Source organism: Narcine bancroftii, chromosome 12 (genome assembly GCF_036971445.1).
Source record: "Narcine bancroftii isolate sNarBan1 chromosome 12, sNarBan1.hap1, whole genome shotgun sequence".
Classification (NCBI taxonomy): Eukaryota; Metazoa; Chordata; class Chondrichthyes; order Torpediniformes; family Narcinidae; genus Narcine; species Narcine bancroftii.
The window spans coordinates 53,234,551-53,258,909 of NC_091480.1; the positions used below are offsets into that span (position 1 = coordinate 53,234,551).

The window sequence follows — 24,359 nt, forward strand, 5'->3', positions numbered from 1 at the left end:
TGTGCTATCTGGTCAGGATTTACAATACATACTTGTTTTAAATGCTAATAGCTACTTTACACAAAAACTGATGCTGCAATTGGTTACTTTTGCTTTTTTGCTTCCTATTTTTGACATTTTGCTTCTGTTTTTCCTGCAGAGCTCACTCTAGCAGATCGACGTCAGAAACGAGAGATCCGGCAGTTGGAACAAGAGCTTCCAAAGTGGCAAGTTCTGGTTGACAGTGTCACAGGTAAAGGAGCAGGCAATGATTAGACAGTGTCCAGAGTTCATGTTTCGTCAGAGTTCTGGTGACAGTCTCAGGCCCGAAACATTAAACCTCTTTCCCTCTCGCCATAGATAAGAACACTGCAGATGCTTGAGCAAACAAAGAGAGGCTAGATGGACTTTTGGCATAACATCCCTTCATAAATCAAAGTATTGCGTACAGGAATTGGGATGGTAAAGTTGTATAAGACATTGGTGAGGCAGGCCAAATTTGGAGCATTGTGTGCACTTTTGGTCACCTCACTACAGGAAAGAGTGCAGAGAAGATTTACTAGGATGTTGCCCGGACTTCAGGGACTAAGTTACAGGGAAAGGTTAAACTGCAGCATATAAGAATGAGGGGAGATTAAAATGATGAGGGTTGGGGGGGGGGGGCGGGGGTAGACAGAGTAAATGTAGATAGGCTTTTTCCATTGAGGGTAGGTGAGATACAAACCAGAGGTCGTGAGTTAAGGGTGAAATGTTTAGGGGGAACTTCTTCACACAAAGAGTGGTCAGAGTGTGGAACAAGCTGCCATCTGAGGTGGTGAATGTGGGCTCATTTTTAACATTTAAGAAAAAAATTTGGACAGGAAGCATATGGTCCAGGTGCAGGTCAATGGGACTAGGGAAAACAATCTAGAAGTTTCTGTGCATCCATGGGTAGAAACAGACAGTCAATATTTCAGGTCAGGGTTCTCAAATTGACCCACGAGCACTGCCTGGCCTGCGGAGTTCCTCCAGATTCTCTCTGTTTGCTGTCTCCACAGATGCTGTCTGACCTGTTTCTGCTTTCACTTCTTTCCTCAACATTGTCCCATTGTCTTTGGTCATATTGCAAGCTGCAGTTGAGGCTCGCTGAGAATATTAGTGTCGGAACGTGAGGCACCATTGTTCCATTAAAAACACCACATTGGAATGAGGGACTGAAGTTACAATTGACTCCTTTATTACACACTGAACTTGGCTGGAGGTCCATCACAAGATCACGTTAAAGGAGCAGAAGCAGGCCATTAGGCCCTTCGAGTCTGTCCGTGACTCTACACTAAGCTGAATTATGCTTACACCTAGTTCCAATTTCCAGCCTTTTCCCCAGATCCCGTGATACCCTTACTCATGGGATAATTATCCATTTCCTGTTTAATTACTCCCAGTGATCCGGCCTCTACTGCTTTGTGCGGTCGTGAGTTCCACAGATCCAAGCCCTCTGACTAAAGAAGTTCTTCCTCCCCTCTGTTTTAATTGGATAACTTCTCATTTTAAGACTATGATCCCTTGTCCTCGATACACCCATCAAGGGAAACATCTTGTTCCTGGTCTTAAATATATTGACTGAGGTCACCTCCACTGCTTCAATGGGCAGTGAATTCCAGAGATTCCCCACCCTCTGGGAGAAGCAGTTCAAGATTCAAGATTCCTTTATTGCCTCGTAATAAAAACTGCAATATTACATGGAATTTGCTTTTGCCTGCTGCAAGGCAGACAGATTTGCCGTTAGCAGAAACTGCCTGGAACTCTTCTTGCTGTCGGAGAAAGAGAGGCAAAAGGGAGTCCCCCCAGAGTCACCAAATGTCTGTGGAATCACCTCCAGCACTGCCGCAGTTCCTCCTCATCTCTGACCTAAATTTACTCCCCTGGATCTTGAGGCTATGTCCCCTAGTTCTGGTCTCCCCCACCAATGGGAGCGACTTACCTACCTCCATCTTACCTATGCCATTCATAAATTTATGTTTCTAATAGATGTTCTAAATTCCAGCGAGTACAGTGCCAGACGACTCGATCTCACCTTATAGGCTAACCCCCCTCATCTCTGGAATCAACCTGGTGAACCTCCAAAGCCAGTCCTCAAGTAAAGAGACCAGAACTGGTCAGATGGTTTAAATTTTAAAGTTCCAGTACTTAACTGGGAAAGGCAGAAAAAAAAATCCATTCTTTGAAAGCGTTCTCAGTGAAGTGAATCGAGAATAGCTGCAAATAGTCATTCTTTTTTTGCGTTTCTAGTCGAAGCGAGTGCCAACTTTAAAAGGCAAATAAATTCTCATGCCAGCTGTCTCTTTCAATGTGATGTTTTCAGAGCCACCAAATTTCTTGGAAGAATAAGTGTTTGGAAGAATTCGTTTTGCATCCACACATTCAAAAATGGCAAATTAGAAAATACTTTTCAAAATAAATAAGACTCTGTTATTCTGTTTTCCATGGTGTGTGTGGCCATTTTATGATAAAATATCCAGACTAGTTGATATAGGTGCATTGCTTTGTGGTTCGGGGCAGAAAAAATCAACACCCCATTTCTTGTTTACAGATAATGATGTAAATTGCATCATCATAACTTTTAAAAAGAATTGATATTTCCTCAAAGTAACATTCTTGCTGTTTTCCTTGAGATGACTTTTTGTCCAGGATTTTAAATGTAGACATACAGCATGATAAAGAGCCCTTCTGGCCCACGAACTCGTGCCACCCAACTAACCTACAAACCCTGTACATTTTGGAAGGGTAGGGGGAGGAAACCGGAGCACCCAGAGGAAATCCACACAGACGCAGGAAGAATGTACAAACTCCTTACAGACAGTGCCGGATTTGAACCTGGGTTGCTAGCGCTGTAATAGGGTGCTAACCGCTACATTGACTGTGCCATTCTGGGGTTTGAAAGGGTCCTGGTCGGAATTTTCACACCAACCTCCTTTTTCTTCTTAAGACTTTTAAATCTAGACATACAGGCCCTGTCGACCCCACAGGCCTGTGCTGCCCAATCACACCCAATTGACCTACAACCCCCATATGGTTTTGAAGGGTGGGAGGAAACTGGAGCCCCCAGAGAAATCCCAAGCAGACACAGATAGAATACACAAACTGCTTGCAGATAGCGCTGGATTTGAACCCAGGTCGCTGGCGCTGTAACAAGGTAGCACTAACCATGCTGCCCTATATTAAGAACTATGCATTGTGTTTATAAAGGTGATGGTCATTACTAAGATGACCTAATTCACAAAATGATCTTGTTTCATTCCTTAAGGTATCAGCTCTCCCGATTTTGATAACCAGACATTGGCTGTTTTACGGGGGAGAATGGTCCGATACTTAATGAGGTCTCGAGAGGTAAGGCAGCACTTTCTTTGATAGATGCAGGATATTTTCTTTTAGCTCTAATGATGCAGTGGCTTTTTCTTTTAAAAATGTATTGCAAATGCTCAGCAGGTTTGTTAGCAATCCATGGAGATAGGTTTAAATCTTGGCCAGAATTTGCCATCAAAACTCTCGTATAACCAGAGTATCCATTTCTCTATCATTGATTTTGAAATTTGTATCACTGGATAACAGATGGAGGATTCAGGAAGTAATTTAAGGTAAATTAAATTAGAAAGGATTTGTATTTCCACACAGCACAGGTTGATAGGATAGTTGATTTAGGAGTTATGGTAAATAGTACCCTCAAAGTTGATACTCAGGTAGATAGAGTGGTGAAGAAGCCATTTGGAATGTTGGCCTTCATAAATCGGAGTATTGAATTCAAGAGTAGGGAGGTTATGATGAAATTGTACAAAGCATTGGTGAGGCCAAGTTTGGAATATTGTGTGCAGTTTTGGTCACCAAATTATAGGAAGGATATAAACAAAATAGAGAGAGTGCAGAGAAGGTTCACGAGAATGTTGACAGGATGTCAGGGTTTGAGTTACAGAGAAAGGTTGAGCAGCCTGGGGCTTTTTTCTCTGGAAGCGTAGAAGATTGGGGGGGGATTTGATGGAGGTGTTCAAGATTTTAAAAGGGACAGAGAGAGTCAACGTGGATAGGCTTTTTCAATTAAGAGTGGGGGATATTCAAACCAGAGGCCATGGTTTGAGATTGCAGGGGGAAAATTATAAGGGGAACATGAGGGGAAATTTCTTCACGCAAAGGGTGGTTGAGATGTGGAATAAGCTTCCGGCAGAGGTGGTTGAAGCAAGGACGTTATTTACATTTAAGGAAAGACTGGATAATTACATGGACGGGAGAGGATTAGAGGGGTACGGAACAGGTGCTGGTCAGTGGGACTAGGAGGGTGGGAATTTGTTCCGGCATGGACTAGTAGGGCCAAACTGGCCTTTTCTGTGCTGTATATGGTTATATGGTTAAGAAGGCCTATGGGATGCTGGGCTTCATTCATCAGGAGACGGAGTTCGAGTCAAAATGTACAAATCTCTGATGAGACCACACTTGAGTATTGTGTTCAGTTCTGGCCACCTCATGACAGGAAGGATGTGGAAGCTATGGAGAGGGTGCAGAGGAGATTTACCAGGACGTTCCCTAGATTAGAAAACAAGTCTTATGAGGCAAGGTTAGCAGAGAGAAGGATGAGAGGAGACTTAATAGGGGTCTACAAGATTATGAGAGGCATAGATGGTGGACAGCCAGTGTCTTTTTTAATCCCCAGGACAGGAATAGCAAACACCAGAGGACATGTGTACAAAGTGAAGAGAGGAAAGTTTAGGGGAGACATCAGGGGTAAGTTTTTTTTTACACAGAGTTGTGGGGGCCTGGAATGCATTGTGAGTGGTGGTGATGAAGGGTGAAACATTGGGGGCATTTAAGAGACTCTTAAAACATGGATGGAAGAAAAATGAGGGTTACGAGGAAGTAAATACTACGAGGTTTAGTATTTTTGGTAGGAAAATATAGGTTGGCACAACATTGAGGGCTGAAGGGCCTGTACTGTGCTGTAGTGTTCTATGTTCTAAAATAGGTGTGGATATAGACTTGTTGATCGCTGAGCAATGGGATTTAAGTGGAGATGTTGCAATTTGGTTGCTGTTATCAACACTTACTCTCCTGGGTAAAGATTCTGCAGTGGGAAAAACTACTTAAACTTTTGTCAAGGACTTTAGAAGGAATTAGCTGGTATTTTCGAAATCGGGTGAACAGGTCAAGCAGTGTACTTTATGTAGCAAAGCTAAAGATACAGAATGCACCTGCCCACATTTTGTTTGTGCATTGATGAAGGGCTAAAGCCCAAAATGTTGGTTCTGTATCTTTAGCTTTGCTGTATAAAGGACTCTGTTTGACCTGCTGAGTTTCCCCATCGTTGTGTTTTTACTTCAGCCACAGAGTCTGCAGACTTTCATGTTTTACTCATTTTCTGAATGGGCCATGTTGGCCTTAAAGGCACCTCCCTTCTCTTCAAACCAGATTACATTGGGTAGAGCCACAAAAGATAATCAGATTGATGTCGATCTTTCTCTCGAAGGACCAGCATGGAAGATCTCCAGAAGGCAAGGTAATGAGTTTGTGTTTGTCTGTCCCTCCTTTACTTTGTGGCTGGAGAACCATGGGAACTTGATCAGTGTGAGAGTGCAAGTTTTAAACAATATAACAGACAGCATTCCATGGTATGTTTTGACAATTCAGCAAGGTTAAAGAACAACAACTCCAGATTTGGCAAAGACAGTGAAAGACTATTAACCAGGGGGTAAGGGACACAACCCTGATTAATGAATCCCAAGAGAATTCTAAGAAACATGCACTTACCGTATATGCTTGTGTAAAAGTTGAACCCCCCCCCCACCTTTTTTTGGCCCAAAACTCGTGTGTTTTCTGTATGACCCATGTAAAAGTTGCCCCCCCCCCACTATTTTAGGCCCCAGCTGCTCTCCCATCTGAGCTCCTGATGCCCCGACTGTGAAACCTCGCCCTGGCCACCCGCCCATCTGAGCTTTCGATGTCCCAGCCATGCACCCATCCGAGATCCCAGATCCTCACCCCAGTACCTATCCACCCACTGGAGTTCCGACAGCGGATCTTTGCCTTGGCTCGCCCATCCGAGCTTCCAATGCCTTGAACGACCCAGGTACTTAACATGGTCCAAAATATGACCCCTGTAAAAGTCAACCCCTCCAAATTTGACCTGAAAATTTGATCCAAACAAAACTCTACTATTGAGTATATATGTTATATGGAAAACTAGAGAGAGTGTAATACTGGATCTCCTATTAGGGAACAAGACAGGACATGTGACAGATGTATGTGTAGGGGAACATATTGGGTCCAGTGATCATAAATCCATTAGCTTCACATTAATTATGGAGAAGGATAGGTCTGGGCCTCAGGTTGAGATTCTAAATTGGAGAAAGCCACTTTTGTGGAAATGAGAAAGGATTTAGAATGCGTGGATTGGGATAAGTTTTCAGGCAAGGATGTGTGAGGTAAGTGGAGGATCTTCAAATGTGAAATTTTGAGAGTACAGAGTTTGTATGTTCCTGTTCGGATCAAAGGCAAGGTTAACAGGTATAGGGAACCTTGGTTTTCGAGGTATATTGGGGATCTGATTCGGAAGAAGAGGGAGGTGTTTAACAGGTATAGGCAGCGTGGACCAAATTAGGTACTTGAGGTATCTGGAAAAAATGCAAGAAAAACCTCAAGAAGGAAATCAGGACGGCTGAAAGAAGACACGAGGCTGCTTTGGTAAACAATGTGAAGGAAAATTCTAAGGGTTTCTACAGGTATATTGGGAGAAAAAGGATAGTAACGGACAAAATTGGTCCCCTTGAAGATCAGAGTAATCAGCTTTGTATGGAGCCAAAAGAGATGGGGAGGATCTTAGATGTTTTTTTTTCATCAGTATTCACTCAGGAAACGGGCACAGAGTCATGGGAAGTAAAGAAAACAAGCAGTGGAACCTACACAGATAATAGAGGAGGAAGTGTTTGCTGTCTTAAAGCAAATAAGGGTGGATAAATCCCCAGGGGCTGACAAAATATTCCCTCGGACCTTGAGGGAGGCTAGTGCAGAAATTACAGAGGCTCTGGTAGAAATATTTAAAATGTCCTTAGCTATGGGTGTGGTGCCAGAGGGAAGATCACGTTGTTCCATTGTTTAAAAAAGGCTCCAAAAGTAACCCTGGAAATTATAGGCCGGTGAGCCCGATGTCAGTAGTAGGTAAATTATTGGAAGGTGTGTTCTAAGAGATCAGATATTTGGATAGCCAGAAATTGATTAGGGATAGTCAGCATGGCTTTGTGCGTGTAGGTCGTGTTTAACCAATCTTAGAGTTTGTCAAGGACGTTGTCAGGAAAGTTGATGAAGGAAAGGCTGTGGATGTTGTCTATATGGACTTGGAGGTTAATTAGAAAGATCCAGACGCTGGGTATTCATGGTGAAGTAGTGAAATGGTTTTGACAATGGACAGATGGGAGAAGCCAGAGAGTAGTGGTGGATGATTCTTCTCAGACTGGAGGTCTGTGACTAGGGGTGTACATCAAGGCTTAGTGCTGGGACCATTATTCTTTCTCATTGATATAAATGAAATGTGTTAAATTAGATCAGCAAGTTTGCAGCTGACACTAAGATTGGAAGGGTTGTGGACAGTGAGGAAGGTTTTCAAAGCTTGCAGAGGGATCTGGACCAGCTGGAAAAATGAGCTCAGTTTTAACAGTTAAGAAGATTTTGGACAAGTACATGGATGGGAGGGGTATGGAGGGCTGTGGACTGGGTGTAAGCCAGTGGGGCTTGGCAGATAAATGGTTCGGCACAGAATAGAAGGACTGATGGGGCCTGTTTCTATGCTCTAATGTTCTATGGTTCTTAGTCGGTTTGAATGTTCTGGAGGGCTGGAAATTTATCTGGATAAATATGCAGCTGGTTAGCCATGAGGCAGAATCTCTTGGTGTGAGACGAGCTGCATTTGGCAGTGTTTCTTGCTGTAATGGAGTTCTCATGCTTTGCAAAGTGAATTTTAAAAAAAGTTTGCAGCTGCGTTCGGGTTAGTTTATCAAACAACCTCATGTTCACTTTAACATTACAAACACTGTTACCCAATGTCATATGACCAGGGCAGCGAGATCCTGGGCAGAATTCCATGGCTGCTCCATTAAGGAACAAGGTAGTAGTCAACTCATTGCTTGTATACTACACTGATTAATATGATGGTCAAGCATAAAAAATCTTTCTTGCCTAAAGAATGCCTCTAGCTCTGGTACCTTTGATACTATATGATTGATCATTGGGTGGGGGGGAGTGCAGATTTATCATGAATAGTTCAAAGTTCAGATTTCTTGTCAGAATACATACATGACATCACATATAGCCCTGAGATTCCTTTTCCGCAGGTGAGGCAGAATGACCACTTATCAGTAGTGCAAAAAAAACTACTCAAGAAAAGAGAGAAATATAAACAAATTGTGCAGATAGAGAAAAAAATATTCAGTAATAAATAATGAGCAAAGTGAGAGTCCTTAAATGAGTCTCTTGATTGAGTTTGTCGTTGAGGAGTCTGATGATGGAGGGGGAGCAGCTGTTCCTGAACCTGGTGGTGCGAGTCTTGTGACACCTACATCTCTTTCCTGATGGCAGCAGCGAGAACAGAGCGTGTGCTGGGTGGTGCAGATACTTGATGATTGCTGCTGCTCTCCGACGGCAGTGTTCCCGGCAGATGTTCTCAATGGTGGGAAGGGGTTGGCCTGTGATGCCCTGGGCTGTGTCCACTACCTTTTGCAGGGCTTTGCACTCAGGGGTATTGGTGTCCCCACACCTGACTGTGATGCAGCTGGTCAGCGCACTTTCAACCATACATCCTGTAGAAGTTTTCTAAGGTTTCCAATGTCATATCAAACCTGCGCAAACTCCTGAGGAGGCCATTCAGCCCACTATCCTGCTGCCTTGGAGGAGGGATCTAACTAATCCCACTGCCAGTTCTCCATTTCGTGCCCCATTCATTGTCCCTGTGCTCCATTTGATTCTCCTTTTTGGAAACATCCAGAGCAGCCGCATTCTGTGGACAAACATGAATGTTACTGGTTATTTAGAACTTTAAGCCTGACTCTCTTCTCATTGGATAGCATAGAGGAGGAATTGATGCTCATCTCTTCGGTTGGTCTGCTGCAGTCTGGATAACGCACCTCAGAAGCTGTGCATCGGAGCAGTGTAAAGTCAACTGTTAGAGAGCAACCTGCCATAACCAGAGTTCCAGGGAGATTCTGATTAATACTGGAGTCGTTTCCTCATGTCTAGCAATTTGTGATCAAATGACCGAGGTGTGATATTTACTTTTGAAAGAAATTAAACTTGTCTTTTGAAGGAATAATCAAACTGAAGAACAATGGAGACTTTTTCATTGCCAATGAAGGTCGGCGGCCCATCTACATCGACGGCAGGCCAGTGCTGAGTGGGAATAAATGGAAATTGAATAACAATTCTGTCGTTGAAGTAAGTGTTGTGTTGAAGGCAAGTTGATTATTTTGCACTTAACAACTTTTCATTGTGTTGCACAAATTTTGTTTTTTTTTAAAAAGAAAGCTCTAATTTAATTGATCAATCGAGAAACACAAGATCTGCAGATGCCAGAATAGAACGTGGAACATTGCAGCACAGGCCCTTCGGCCCTCGAAGTTGTGCTGACCAAAATAAACCTACTCAACGATCTAAACCTTCTGTTACATCCATGTGTCTGTCTAACCAATTGTACCACAATCCCTGGCATCGCTTTCCAGGCACCCACCAATCTCCTTAATCCCTGACCTCCCCAAAATTTTCCTGCCCTCACCTTTTACAGGGGATCAGGCAACATCCGTGAATAGGAATGGGCAGTGAACGGCTCAGTCTCCCCCTCCCACCCTAGTCTTGAAAAATGGTCTGGACCCAAAACATTGATGGTCACTTTTCTCTCTGGACGCTGCCTGGCTCACTAAGTCACACTAGCTTCTCATTCATCACATTGGACGTGTACATTTGAGCCTATATTAAATGAAACATTAAAGGCAGGAAATGGATATGGATAATCAGGACAAGTTTACTTGGATATTTCAAAAGATTTGGTGGTGTGATTAGTGAGGAAAGTTTAAGCCTTCTGGAACCAAGAAGAATAGATTACTTGTCAAGTTTTTTTTAGACCTACAACATTGTGACAGGCCCTTTTGGTCCAAGGGCCCTTGCTGCCCAATTGCATCACGACCCCTGTACCTTTTGAATGGTGGGAGGAAACCAGAGCCCCTGGGGGAAAACCCACGCAGACACGGCGAGGACGTACAACCTCCTTACAGACAGCGTGGGATTTGAACCCTGGTTCTGTTCACTGGTGCTGTAACAGCGTTGCACTAACCGCTACATCAGCCATGCCATCATCTGCCTGCACAATTACTACCCGATGAAACTGTTCTTCGGTCCTTCTTTCAGCTGCTCCCGTCAGGAAAGAGATACAGGAGTATCAGAGCCAGGCTGAGGAACAGCTTCTTCCCATGGTCAGTGAGAATGCTTGAAATACTTGTGCTGAATATGTATTGTTTCTCTGTGCATTATGTCTGGTTGGTGTCTGCGTGTTTTCCACCAAGGACCGGAGAATGCTGTTTCATGGGGTTGTACTTGTACAATCAGCTAACAATAAACCGCTGCCCATTCTTCCCTTCTCCCCAGCCTTTTAATTCAGGCCCCTGCCTGTTTTTTACTCATACCTTGAAGGGCTCAGGCCCGAAACGTTGGTTATAGATCCCATGGACACTCTGAGTTCCTCCAGCATTGACTACAAGGTGTTTGTAAGCAGGGTGTGCTATTGTAGAGTGGAGAGAAGTAGCTCATGCCTATTGCTGAGTAGGACATGAATGATATAAAATCCTGTGCAATGATCATTTTACCTGCCACAGAATTGTGCAGCGTGAAGAATCATTATAAAAGGGGTTGGTTGCCTTCAAAGACACACTGAGCAATTATGTGGATGGGAGATGGACACAATTTTACTTTAGCAAAAACCTTTGGCAAGAAAGATGGATGAAATTATGAGAATCTTTGTTTTCTTCCCCTTGTAGATTGCTGGTCTTCGCTTTGTATTTTTAATTAACCAGGACCTGATTGCACTGATCAGGGCCGAAGCTGCCAAGATGAACCAACAGTGAGGGGGAGTTTCCTGGTCTCTGAGCAGCCACAATGATAATGAATGCACTCGTCGCTGTCCAGGATTTGTAAGGTTTCCATTACGTGGACTCTTTCATCCAATTTCTCCTGAGATTAACTCTGGCTCAGAGCCTGCTCCTGATGTACATTAGATTCCTCAAGTAACATGCATGGTCGACGGAACATTGAGGCAAGTGAAGGATAGCACGAGCCTTTTTCACAGTTCAAGATGATGCATCTAGAAGTCTGCTCCAGTGATAGGTCTTTGTTTTCCCAGAAACTTATTCCTTCTGCCGTGACTTTCTGCAAGATTTTCATCACCATTAGTTAATTGAATGAAACCATGAAACACCAGTCAAGTAAATATGAACAAAAGCTCTTCCATTTTCAACAGTTACATTTTCACCTTCAGAAGAAAAATGATCGTGTAAAAATATTTTCAATAGATTTTGTGGTTTTTAAAAAAAAAACTTTTGTTTCTCACTGGACTTTTCAGTTTCAAAGTAAGCAGTGGACTGCGTGTTAATCTGGTAAAGCCGGTGGGATTAAAGCAATGGCAATGAAGTTTTAGTAATCATCCCCAAGTAAAATGAAATGCATTTTGTCCAAGGTCTGAATCATACTGGTTGTCATGAAGCAAAGTGGCTTCTGGGTACCGAGTTTGAGTTCGGGGGGGATTTGCGATGGAGCCAATTCCAGTTGCAGACATTAACTTGTCCCTGCACAGACAGATGCCAATTTGCAAGATAGAGAAGGCGGGCTGCTGGGTAGGTTTCTTGGCTGCTGTAAGTGATCCCAAGCAAGTGGGCAGCAGGAGAATTGGGGGAGGTGATGGGGCAGGTGAGGGAGGGGGGGGGGAGATACAAGGGGCAGGTGAGGGAGGGGGAGGTAATGGGGCTGGTGAGGGAGAGGGGGGTGATGGGGCAGGTGAGGGAGAGTTGATGGGGCAGGTGAGGGAGGGGGGGCGATGGGGCAGGTGAGATGGAGGCGATGGGAGAGTTGATGGGAAGGTGAGGGAGAGTGGGGGAGGTGAGGGAGAGGGGGAGGCGATGGGACAGTTGATGGGAAAGTGAGGGAGAGGGGGAGGCGATGGGACAGGTGAGGGAGAGTTGACGGGAATGAGGGAGAGTGGGGGAGGCAATGGGGCAGGTGAGGGAGAGAGGGGGAGGCGATGGGGCTGGTGAGGGAGAGTTGATGAGGCAGGTGAGGGTGGGGAGTTGATGGGACGAGTGGGGGAGGCGATGGGGCAGGTGAGGAAGGGCAGGGAGAATGGGTTAATGGGAAATCTGGGAGAATGGGACTTTTTGTGGAAAGTTTAAAGATCTGGGATAGATTTAATGGGCCAAATAATCACCTATGTTGGTAGGAACCATAAAAACAATATTTGAAACTGATGGGGGATAAACTTGGTGCTGAACTGTGATTCTGCTGTTGATATAGTACCTGATCTGAACAGTGAGGTTAAAGTCTGGGCTGATGCATCTACATATGATGATGTGAGTGAACGAATGATCTTTTTAATGATCATAAATTAAAACTAACCACCCCTCCCCCCCGCGATATGTTGCCACTGTGCAATCCACGTTACAAAAGCAAATGTGCTATTGCCAGCTTCTGATCTTGACAGGTGAAAGATTGTGACACTTCTGGACTGAGGTGGGTTGGTTCAGAGTGGATAATTTCAACACAAAAAAATGTGCTTGCATCACAGATGAAAATAAACAGTCTTGCATATTTTTGTTTTCTGAAGTTTGATTCTTGAGAAAATTGACTTGCTGATTAAACTGAGTAACTGGGTGTAGAATGTTGCAAGAATGGGGATGGAGAAATGAAGCCTTGAGAAACGAGGCTGGTGGTGACAATGAATTTGATTTATTTTTCTAGTTGGATTGGCAGAAATTTTTGCTTCTGTGACATGAGACAAAGTACCTTTCAAAAACGAAGCAATTTCAATTCAAAATGTACATAATTCCTAAAGAAATAGCAAGGAAGTGTGACTAAGTGGCCAGCAGTTTAACAGCTGCCAGAGCAGTTTCCTGCTCTGTAATGTTACTACATCTGTTTGTATAGTAAAACACAAAATGCTGGAGAAACTCAGCAGGTCAAACAGTGTCCTTTATGTAGCCAAGATAAAGATACAGAACCAACATTCATCAAGGTACAGACAAAATGGTGGAGGGGGAGAGAGGTTCAATAATTGAAAGGCAGCCAGGGATAATGTAAAACTTGATGCGTGTCAAGGACAAAGCCGTAGTTCAAAGGCCAGGGATAATGTCTGGAAGCAAGATTTGGCCAAACCTCGTCAAAAACAAGAAAGGAAACCAAAACCAGTGGGGATGAAAAACAAGGAAAACAAAACTGAAACTAAAACTACAAGGCTTTCAGACAAATAAAATGGACACCTTTGAACCATTGCCAACTTGCCTTATCCCTGCAGGACAGAATGTGGTAGTGGAGAGGCATGTCTCACTTGGTCTGTGATAAAGTGTGTTTGTTAATAATGAGACACAGGAGCAGAAATAGGCCATTCAGCCCATTGAGTCTGCCCTGCCTTTGATGCCCTGGCTAATCAAGAACCCATCATTCTCTGTGGTTGGTGCCTCTTCAGCACCAGCGATCGAAGCCAGGGTTCAAATCCCACACTGTCTGAGGAGTTTGTATGTATCTCCCCGTGTCTGCATGGGTTTTCCCCGGGGGCTCCAGTTTTCTCCCACCATTCAAAAATGTACCTGGTAGGGGAGGGTTGTAGTTTAATTGGGAGGTCCAGACTTGTGGGCCTCCCAATTCTGGATGCAAATGTAGGTGGTGTAGTCAGTTTGGATGACAGCAAAATTGATGGTACAGCAAACGATGAGGAAGGTTATCCAAGATTACCACAGGATCTTGATAAACTCTACCTGCCAGTTGGCCCACTGACATAGTTCAACTCTGACAAATGCAAGTTGTTGCATTTTGTTCAATCCGGGGCAGCCGTTACACAGTAAATGGTCGGGCCCTGGGGAACGGCCAAATCATGAGGAGCTCAAGAAGACAGCATCTTTTCCCCAGGTAGGGGAGTCTTGAGGGTACAGATTTAGAGTGGTGGGAGAGGAAGAGGAGGCAGGAGGTGGGAACAGGAAGTGGTGGGTACAGCTGGACACAAAGGCATTTCGCCAGCGAGTGGCCATGAGAGGGATATGGGTCGAGGAGGAAGTTCTTTTGCAGTGAATGGCGAGACCAATTTCAATGCAAGGGATGCCCTTGCCGCGCTTCACGGTACGTGTTTGCTAGATGGCTGTTGACCCTATGAGAAGGTTTGTCCACCCTTTGACATGTCTGTTTTTCATCATGCTGGGTGTCTAGCCACCCTCCACACCAGGCAAGCCAGTTTAGTCACCGACTACCCAACCACGTGACAGATAGTACTCGGTTACATAGTCCCAGTAGCACTCAGGTGAGTGGCCCTTCCACCATAATAGTAAAAACAGCAACTGTTTCCTGAGAATTGTGCAGCAAATGAAACATCACCCAGCCTGCTCTGTATACAAAAAATGTAATTTTCAGAGGTCATTTCACCATCTTTATGCATATTAATTAATAATGCATGTATTCACCTGTGAAAAGGATGTCGTTGCTAGTTTCCCAGCAAGGATGCAGTTGCTTCTGCAATTTAAACACCCACCTTCCACTAGGGCAAAGTTGTGATTATCCGGATATGGCAAAAAAAAAATTCTTGTTGCTGTGATGGCCAGGGAGGGCTCTTTCCACAAGCAATCCAATCAAGGTCAGGATTGGAGGGAGTTTGGAATGGAATGTTGCCCGGCAATTTAAGGGAAGCAAAGCAGGAAGTGATCTCCAAGTTTCCCCTTCGGCTGAGAGGAGTTGCACTTCCTTCAACTTTTTCCCCCACTCCCAATACCACCTTAAGTGCTCTGTGATTAGTAAGAGATTGCTTAAGGTGGTATGGGAGTGGGATGGGAAGGTTGAGAGCCAGTGCTCTTGACCCAATTGTTGCTTGAGAAAAATTGTCATTGACCCATTTCCTTTGGAATTCTGAAACTGCATTTCATGAGTCAATTACGTACGATTGAAACCGTGGTTTTCAACCTTCCCTTCCCACTCCCACCTTAAATCATCCCTTACTAACCACAGAACACCGATGGCATAGGGATGTGAGTGGAAAGAAAGGTTTGGAAGCCCTGCACTAGATGAAAATCTCTCGTGTTGCTCTAAAGTCCAAGACTTTTCTTACAAGTGCAAATACATGAAATGTGGTGCATGACTTTTAATAACTGCAAAATGCCAGTCTGCAGAGACAACAAACTGTTCTGGGATCCAACCATGTGGATTTGAGTTGTGTTTTCACTTTACACCCCCGCAGACCTAGAATCGGTGCTGATGGAGATGCATAGTAGTTTTTGGAAATGGGGGAGCAAGATGGGACAAAACTAGAGTTAACAATTACCCGTTACTCCAACTAAAAATCATTAAAGCAGCCTGATCCAGTTCCACCTTCCTTCCACCAGCCATTCTCAACTTTTTTTTGGCTATGACTGCTCAAAGTTTATGGCCCCCTTCCCCATGAAGCAGTCACGGTTAGTTAGGTTTCTTTCGTACTTCTCTCTGACTGACATTGAAATTAGGTGTGTTTTTTTTAGTCTGTGCCCCCCCCCCCATTGAGAAAGGCTGATGTTATATCTATAGAAAACGAAAGGAAAGCAGCCTGAATGAAGAGCAAATGCTTGTCATCTATTTATGATAAAACATCTGCTTTTACCTATTGGGCTACAGTTCAAACAGTGACAGCAGCAACAGGTCTGTAAACCAAAATGTCTGATCAGAGATGGGTTTGGGAGATCCTGCCAGTTTGTCTCAAAACACCCTCACCCCAACTGCAAACCCACCCTGAATCAAAATGCAATACATTCTTGGTTCAGCAGCATCAACGCTTAATGGCATGGTCTCCAGCGGCAGGCGGCCTGTGTGTGGGGATCAGTTCAAAGGCGAGTTGCAAGTAGTTGTCGCCTTTGTACGGAAAATACAGCTGTGTTTTGTATGGGTGAACACCTGATCGTTGAAACATTTATAACCACTGCCCAGTGACTGTTCAACCAGTCATTTGCTCCTTGTTTATCCTGCAGATCACATCCTGGGTTAAAGTTCAAATATGCATGTGCTCTTTCGTGCATTTTGCCTCATTAACCCATTGAGTGCCTGTTCACGTGAACCAGCTTGTAACCCTTTAAAATTGTCAAATCCGCCACCTGCACAGAATACTAATTCCTCAGGCAACCTTCTTTGCTTTTGCACCTTCTCGTCTGCTACCTAAAACAAATCTTCACGTACAAGTTTGACGAAGCCACCTCATCCCATTCAAGCTTCCAAAATGCATTCTGGAATAACCAAACTTGACGCAGAAATCACTTCACGGGTAAAAAGTGACACAGCAGAGAAGAAACTAAAGGGTAAATGGTATAGCTTATCTGATTAATGCTTTACATGTTCTGCCCAGCTATTGGACAAGTGTGTTGAAAGACCGGAGGCAAACAACTGATCACCTTCAGGGGAGGTAACTGGCTGGAACTTGACTATTCTGTTATGTCAAGATGCAATCATTTGTTGATTTTCGTGTCTGGATTGCAGATTTGCATTGTTCCAAATAATGTAATCAGTTTGCCAAACAAAATTTGCCTTTCCATTCAATCCAATGAAGGCTGATATATCCCAGTGAATTCCACCCTTGTTCTTGCTAACTTCTGAAACCTTTTAGGTTGCAATTTCCCACTGCCTGAAATGCAGCATCGTAACAGAGTCTGGGTCATGTGGTTGAAGGTTTGGAATGCAAAGTAACCATCTTTTCCCTGCTTTGTGTCCAACAAATTCAAAGTGTGCAGCACAGTTAGCACAACCTTGTCACACCACTAGCAACCAGGGATCGAATCCCGCGCTGTCTGTTCTCCCAGTGCCTGAGTGGGTTTCCTCCCCATGGGTGCCCTGCAGTTCATGTCTAAATTAAATATAATTTTTAATACATTCTTTTCTGTCACTTCAGGTATCCTTCCTAAATGATAGGTCCCAGAATTAGATGCTGATGGTTAATCAGTCAACTGACTAGACTGCACTTCCATGCATAGAAGACGAAAAGCAAAGTTAGACATTGTACCACAGAGTTCATAGTGAGCTTTGTTCAGCTGCTCTCAATACACAAGTCCCAGACCTCCACCAGACAGATCTGGGAAAGGAAGCCGAACTCTCACTGATAGGAAGACTCTCAGCCCTGTGTAATGTGCCAAGGGCAAGGCAATCTATTTCTGTATTCATTCTTTATGGTTTTAATGACCAATTAATTTTAAATATGGAAAGCAATTAGTATTTTTTAAAATGTCCCTGAATTGAAGACATTTGAAGATTCTTATAAAAGCTTCAATGAGAGGCTGTGCCCCAGTTGCGTTAAAGTCATAGCTGTCATCGTTGTGGGACACTGTTTAGGCCTTGCTCCACCTCCAAATGTGGCAAACGACAAGGCTACAGGTAAAATTCCATTTAATTTGGTCCACTGTTTCCCCTGAAATGTAATCCTCTCCATTACATTTCATCTGATGTGAGCAAGTGTTGAGTGACCTAAGTTGCCACACTCCCCCAATTCTGTACCAAACTATTGGAGGAAAGAAGCACAGTTTTATAATCAGTTAAGAATACATTTTTATTCATCAACTAAATTTTAAATAGACGATGTATGCCAAGAAAAGAGAGGGAGCAGCAATTTCCACTGCCTGAAATGCAGCAATTATGTACCAAAAGAATCTGATTCAGACATGCAAAATGGAATCAACAGGCCTTCTCACTCAATTACTGGTCAGATCCTGGGCAAACAACATTACATGGTTGAAAAAGCAGGAATAAAATGCTCATACAAATCTGTGACATGATCTCTTGCCTCAAGCCGAAGCGGAGGGGTTAATCCTGATCATCTCATTTCAGAACAATGTCCACCCAGGGCAATAAAAGGAAACATTTCAGATAAAGAAATCAAGACACTTGATTCATTAGAGAACAGAATGGATTTGGCACCAACGCCTGACGGATGATCCAAGTAGCATAAAAATATATCTGAACTTGGGAGGGTGTTAAGGCTTCCAATCTATTTGCAACCCTCCGAACAATGGCAGAGGATACAAAATGAAGGCTTGTAGTTACACAGCAAGTCAACTTTTAAAGAATATAATTCCTCCCACAAATTAAATTTGAAAACTCTAAAGCTCAATTTTCTAGTCATCATTCAGAAATCAGCATTAAACTCTGAAAAAGCAAAATGACACTGACTGAATTTTGAAAGATTTAACATGGGTCTCAGTTTAAAAAAAATTGTTTGAGTTGATCTCTGCTTCAGTCTCAACTCAAATTATAAAATCAGCATTAGACGTCACTATTCATGACTGGAATGAAGATAATCAAAGCAAAGCTAGAATTATTTCAATTCACCTCAGATAAGGGATTTTTTAAAAAAAACAGGCCAACTGGTTGGTTTGGGCTCCACTCACAATGTTGCCTGCAGATATTCCATTTTGTTTTTTGGTCTGGAATTTAAACTTCCGTAGCGATGTCACTCACTTCACACCTGGGACATTGTGGACATTCTCAGATTGTTCTCGAAAGAGTGCACAATAAAACAATCAGCAGCATCACACAACCTCCTGCAACCTTGACATACAAAGCACACTTTCAAAGGATATTCTCGAGCACTTCGGGTACACAGGGCCAAAATAGCTAAACGAGTCCTCTTCTGGGACAAACACAGAAACCGTGTGCGACAGTGCAGCAGAATTAAATTTAACAGCACAAATAGATCTAAAACTTTCCATCAATTCCTCTGCATTCACACAAGTTTCAACAGCAGTGCATTCACACCACACCAAGTTTGCAATCTGGAAAGGGGATGTGGCCAGAACAATCCCTGAAAGGTAGCAGCGACCAATTCCCTCATTGAAGCCCCCCTCTCCTTCACAGCAAGACCCTGGCTCAGAATGAATCCCAAACAGGACATCCTTGGCCTGGTTGTGTACAGCGGGAATAATGCACCATTCAGAATGTTCACCAAATCAGTTTGATCCAAACGCATGAAGTATGAAAACAAGTATGTGCCCCGATGCAATTTAGCGATCTCCCATAGATGGACGGCAGCAAAGTTTGAAGGTCTTTGGTCCTTGGTTTTATTTTGTAATTGTGGTCTGGCAAAATTAAGTAGTTATGCAAAGAGTAAAGGCACTTTCATTCTGAACATAGTGAAAGGATGGAAAAAAAACAAGGGTGCAAAGTGAAGCAAACTGATTTAGGCATGACAGATCAAGTGGCAATTTAAATTTTTTTTTTTAGGTACAGCTAAGTGCTGCTCCCTCTTCCGGATGAGATTAACAGAGACACTATCAATTCAAAAAACTCGGTGAACATTTAGAAGTTAATCTAAAAAGGCAGGAATAGATCTTATGACAAATCAAAGGGAGCAAAGGCAAGGCTAACGTAAACTCATTTTCAGGTTTAAAATCATATCCAGCTGGATGGAGGATTCTTGCTGAACATCGGAATCTTTCAGGAGTTCACAGCAGCTTCACTTCCAATTGACCGTGGCCTACGTTGAGGGAGAGCTTTGGCAGGAGCCGAAGGTAAAGAGGGTTTCAGGGAGGCAGAAGCTGTAGCTACATCACTGGGAGCAGTGGAGCGTACTTGCGCTTTCTCTGGATTAACGCTCTGAGATGAGGGGTGAGGGTTGTAGTGAGTTTTGGAATTATTCCTGGGGCCACTGCGGTACCAATTCCTGTTATCCTTTCTTCCAGAGTGGGTTTGGCCAGTTATCCCATTCTCTGGAGATCGGTAACCTGGTCTCCTATTTCCATGGGGTACCTATTTTAAGAGAAAAACACCTTAATTAATAGATACACCATACTTTATCTGTCCCAAAATCATCACAGGAACCTTTTTTTGCTTTTGCTGTCATATTCAATTCAGTTCTGCAGCAGGAGTTTACGGAGGTTTGGTGCGACATCAGAACCCCCGGTTAATTTCTACAGAGGTGTGGTGGAAAGTGTGCTGACCAGCTGCATCACGATCTGATATGGGGACACCAATACACCTGAGCGGAAAGCCCTCCAAAAGGTAGTGGTCACAGCCCTCCCCTCTATCGAGAACATCGACAGGGAACGCTGCTGTCGGAGAGCAGCAGCAATCATCAAGGATCCACACCACCCAGCACGCGCTCTGTTCTCGCTGCTGCCATCAGGAAAGAGGTGTAGGTGCCACAAGACTCACACCATCAGGTTCAGGAACAGCTGCTGCCCCTCCACCATCAGACTCCTCAAGAACAAACTCCATGGACTCATTGAAGGACTCTAACACTTTATTGATGTTTTTTCCTCTTTACATTTCTTTATTTGTTTACAATGTGTACAGTTTTTTTGCATTACCAATAAGCGGTAATTCTGCCTGGCCAGCTGGAAAAAGAATCTCAGGGTTGTATATGATGTCCTGTACATACTCTGACAATAAATCTAAAAGGCAACACCCAGAAGGTCACATAGAATCAAGGGAGCACAAGCAAACTTCTGCGTTGGAATGAGAAGCAGTGGTAGAAATGGAATGCTTTTGATTTAATGCATTAAAGCTAGGATTCCAGCCTTGACCCAATCTAGTGTGGCTTCCACTTGTACCAGCTCAAGTTAAAGTTAAAGAATTTCAGTATGTTATATTCTAAATGTAGTGTTACGTGAGACAGATTATGTTACATTTTATAATATGTATAGATATGTTTTAAAAGGAGATAAATTGTGGCAGGTATTTTAGTGTAGATCACATACAAACAGTTCAAAACAGATCTCATTTAAAATGCCAGAGCTCTGCTCAAGCAGGCTCCGAGTGCCTTTGCAAAAACTTTGAAGAATGCCTAGAAGGACTTCACAAGTAGGTGTTAATTGGACATGCTGTGGAGTAATGGATTATTGTTTTGGAAAGCAACAGATGAACTAACTCGGAAGATTGGGTCCAGAGCCGCAATCTGTCTGAGTGCAGTTGGCTGTTCTAAGATGGTCATGTGGTTTTCTCAGAGAGAGAGAGAGAAGAGAGAGAGAGAGAGAGAGAGAGAGAGAGAGAGAGAGAGAATTCAGTTTTAGTTCTACAGCAGCAGTTGGGACTGGAACATGACAAGCTGGCAAGCTCGTGGAAAAACCCCATTTTGAAGCCAGGTTGTGAGTTCTTAGTTCAGCTTGGTCAAAGCCCTTGTGGTTCATACAAGAGGAGAGGAGTTGCTGCATAATGTTTCACTTGAAATAAGGGAAACAAAAAGGAACTCTGTGGTGACCAGAAAGAAAGAGGCTATCATCTGAAGTGGCTGATTAAAAGGAATCAGTTGTTGGTGTCCAACAAGCAACAAATCACTCTCTGAAAACCGACAAGAACCTTCCTGAGTGGTAACCATTTACTTTTCAAGCATCAAAGCCTGGTGAAATTCATAAATGTTAAATTCTGTGCACAGGATAAGAATTGCCTGTGTTCAAGAATTGAACTTGGAGGAGTGAGAAGTGAGACTGGATGTGAATCAAAGAACTTTTCTGAACTTGCACACTCATTACATACACATGCGCTTAGAATTAGAAGGGGGGTTAAGTAAGTTAATTGTGATAAGTTAGAGTTTGATCCTATTTTCAGGTTTAAAGATATTTAAAAGGAACTTTTGTTTAGGTAACCATTTGTCTTGGTGAATATCTATTGCTGGGTTTTGGGGTCCTTTGGGCTCATAATATTTGTGACAATACGTGGATAGGGTGGTGAAAAAGGCTTTTGGTATGCTGGCCTTTATAAATCAAAGCATAGAATATAGGAGCTGGGAGGTGATGTTGAGGCTGTTCAAGGCGTTGGTGATTTCGAATTTGGAATACTGAGTGCAGTTCTAGCCCCCAAATTATAGGGAGGATATCAATAAGGTAGAGAGGGTGCAGAGAAGATTTACTAAAATGTTGTCTGGATTGCAGTATCGAGAATACACGACTGAGTAGACTGGGCCTTTATTCATTGGAGCGTAGAAGGTTGAGGGTGGATTTGGTAGAGGTATTTAAAATTAATGAGGGGGATTAATAGAGAAGATGTGAATCGGCTCTTCACCTTGAGAGTAGGTGAGATTGAAACAAGGGGTCATGAGTTAAGGGTTAGGGGGCAAAAGTTTAGAAGGAAGCTTCTTCACTCAGAGTGGTGGCTGAGTGGAATGACCTTCCGGAAGAGGTAGTTGCAGCAGGGTCAATTTTGTCATTTAAGAGAAGGTTGGATGAGTGCATGGATGTGAGAGGATGGGAGGATTATGGACAGGGGGCAGGTAGGTGGGACTAGAGGAGTTCACTTAAATTGGTGTGGACTAGAGGGGCCGAGATGGCCTGTTTCCGTACTGTAATTGTTATATGGCTATAATGTTGCATTCTAAATGCAGTATTATGTGACTCTAATGAAACACCTCCTCCATCTGCACAGGTTTCAGCTCAAGAAACACTTGCAAGTTCATCAGCCTGCTGCTCTTCATCCAACTGCCTATGCTCTAGAGCAGGGGTGTCAAACTCAAATTCACAGAGGGCCAAAATTAAAAACTTGGATTAAGTCGTGGGCCAAACTAAATACTTATTGAAATTTTTCAACAACATCTGCATGTTTTCTCTTCTTTCAACAAATGTAATGTTAAACTTTTTCTTATTAAAATAAATGTTTAATAATAGTTTTGGTTAAACTCTTTCCAGAAGAAGCATTAACAAATGAGAAATAAAATATTCAATAAATAATATTTCTCTATAGCCTTTAAGCTCCTTTTAAATGTATTTTTTTTTTCACAAGCCAACAAATCAAAAAAATAACAACTTGCTTCAATGACAAACAGGTTTGTCTTTTAAAATGATGAACAGATAGTCTGTCTCCCACCTGTTTTCTGTCTTTCGTTTGGCCATTTTTCGTAAGGGGTTTATTACATGTGAGTTGGGCGACAGGTCACAGATGCTGATGAAAGTAAAGAGAGGAGGTGGGGGCGATTAGCGGGCTGATGCCAATGCATTTGCAAAGCATTCTGGGATTTGTAGTATTAGCTGTGCATGTGCTATACTGGCGTGGCGGCCAGCGGGTCAGTTCTAATACATATCTGATATGATCTTGCGGGCCAAATATAATTATATCACGGGACAAATTTGGCCCGCGGGCCTGAGTTTGACATGTTTGCCCTAAAGCCAAAGGGCATGACTTGCATTATCAAGTCTTTAACATGCAGAAAAGTTTAAGCACTTCAGATGTATTATCAGGAATTAATGTACGTGTAAAATCAAGCTCTCTCCAGTTTAGAAGTTTAACTGGTTTGATTTTTAGACCAAAGCCTTGTTAGTCTAATGTTTCAGCAGATTATCTCAGCTGATAGGCTATCATAAATAACGTCTGGTTCAATTTGTGCTCAAAGTGAATGAACTAAAATTGCCCTAGCTAGTGTTTTGTAGGCCTTGAAGTTTTTAACGAGTCCTTTTTTTATATTCCTGCTGATAATTATTTTTAAATAGAGTAGATGTGGAAAGGTTGTTTCCCTTGGTGGGAGAGTCTAGGACAAGAGGGCATGACTTCAGGATTGAAGGGCGTCTATTTAGAACAGAGGAACTTCTTCAGTCAGAGGCAGTTGTGGAGACCAGGTCATTGGGTGTATTTAAGGCAGAGATTGATGCCTCGGCTAATTAAGAACCTATCAAAGGTTATGGGGAGAAGGCTGAGCAGAGGGGCTGAGTGGGAAAATGGATAAGCTTGTGATTGAATGGTGGGGCAGACTTGATGGGCTGAACGGCCCATTTCCGCTCCTGTGGTCTTAAATTTTCTGGATTAAAATCGAAGAAATAATGGAAAAAAAATCACCACACATCTTGGGCCAGAGCTCACAAAGGCAATTAATACCCTGAATGAGGAATTTTATATTGGAGCAAGCAAAGAAAAACTTGAAATAGTGGAGATGGAGACTACTTTTTTTTGGATGCACAGTGCGGTAACAGGCCCTTCCAGCCCCTGAGCCCATGCCGCTAATTTACACCCAATTAACCTACACACCCTGTACGTTTTGAAGGGTGGGAGTAAACCAGAGCCCCCGGGTAAACCCCATGCAGACACAGGGAGAACGTAAAAACTCCTTACAGAGAGCACAGGAATCCTGGTCCCGATTGCTGTAAAAGCATTGCACCAACCACTTGGCCAACTGTGCTCTTTTAGTCTATTCAAGATCCATGATTTTCTTA

General features: G+C 43.2%; 2 protein-coding genes across 11 annotated transcripts in view; one reads left to right on the plus strand and one right to left on the minus strand.

Moving 5' to 3' along the window:
* Positions 1-11,937, plus strand: part of mcrs1 (microspherule protein 1) — a 31,456-nt gene extending 19,519 nt beyond the window's left edge. For 4 of the 5 annotated variants that reach the window (XM_069905592.1, XM_069905590.1, XM_069905593.1 and 1 more), the window contains 5 exons: positions 140-232; positions 3,263-3,345; positions 5,410-5,497; positions 9,293-9,420; positions 11,013-11,937. In XM_069905592.1, the coding sequence (XP_069761693.1) occupies positions 140-232; positions 3,263-3,345; positions 5,410-5,497; positions 9,293-9,420; positions 11,013-11,099 (479 nt within the window). In that variant the 3' untranslated portion in view covers positions 11,100-11,937. Of the gene's footprint in view, positions 1-139; positions 233-3,262; positions 3,346-5,409; positions 5,498-9,292; positions 9,421-10,386; positions 10,452-11,012 lie in introns of all 5 variants that reach the window. The other variant, XM_069905591.1, reaches the window with a different exon arrangement.
* A 5,816-nt stretch (positions 11,938-17,753) lies between these two features.
* Positions 17,754-24,359, minus strand: part of LOC138746933 (spermatogenesis-associated serine-rich protein 2-like) — a 102,173-nt gene continuing 95,567 nt past the window's right edge. For all 6 annotated transcript variants that reach the window (XM_069905625.1, XM_069905626.1, XM_069905620.1 and 3 more), the window contains one exon: positions 17,754-19,974. In XM_069905625.1, coding sequence (XP_069761726.1) covers positions 19,663-19,974 — 312 coding nt within the window. In that variant the 3' untranslated portion in view covers positions 17,754-19,662. The remainder of the gene's footprint in view (positions 19,975-24,359) is intronic.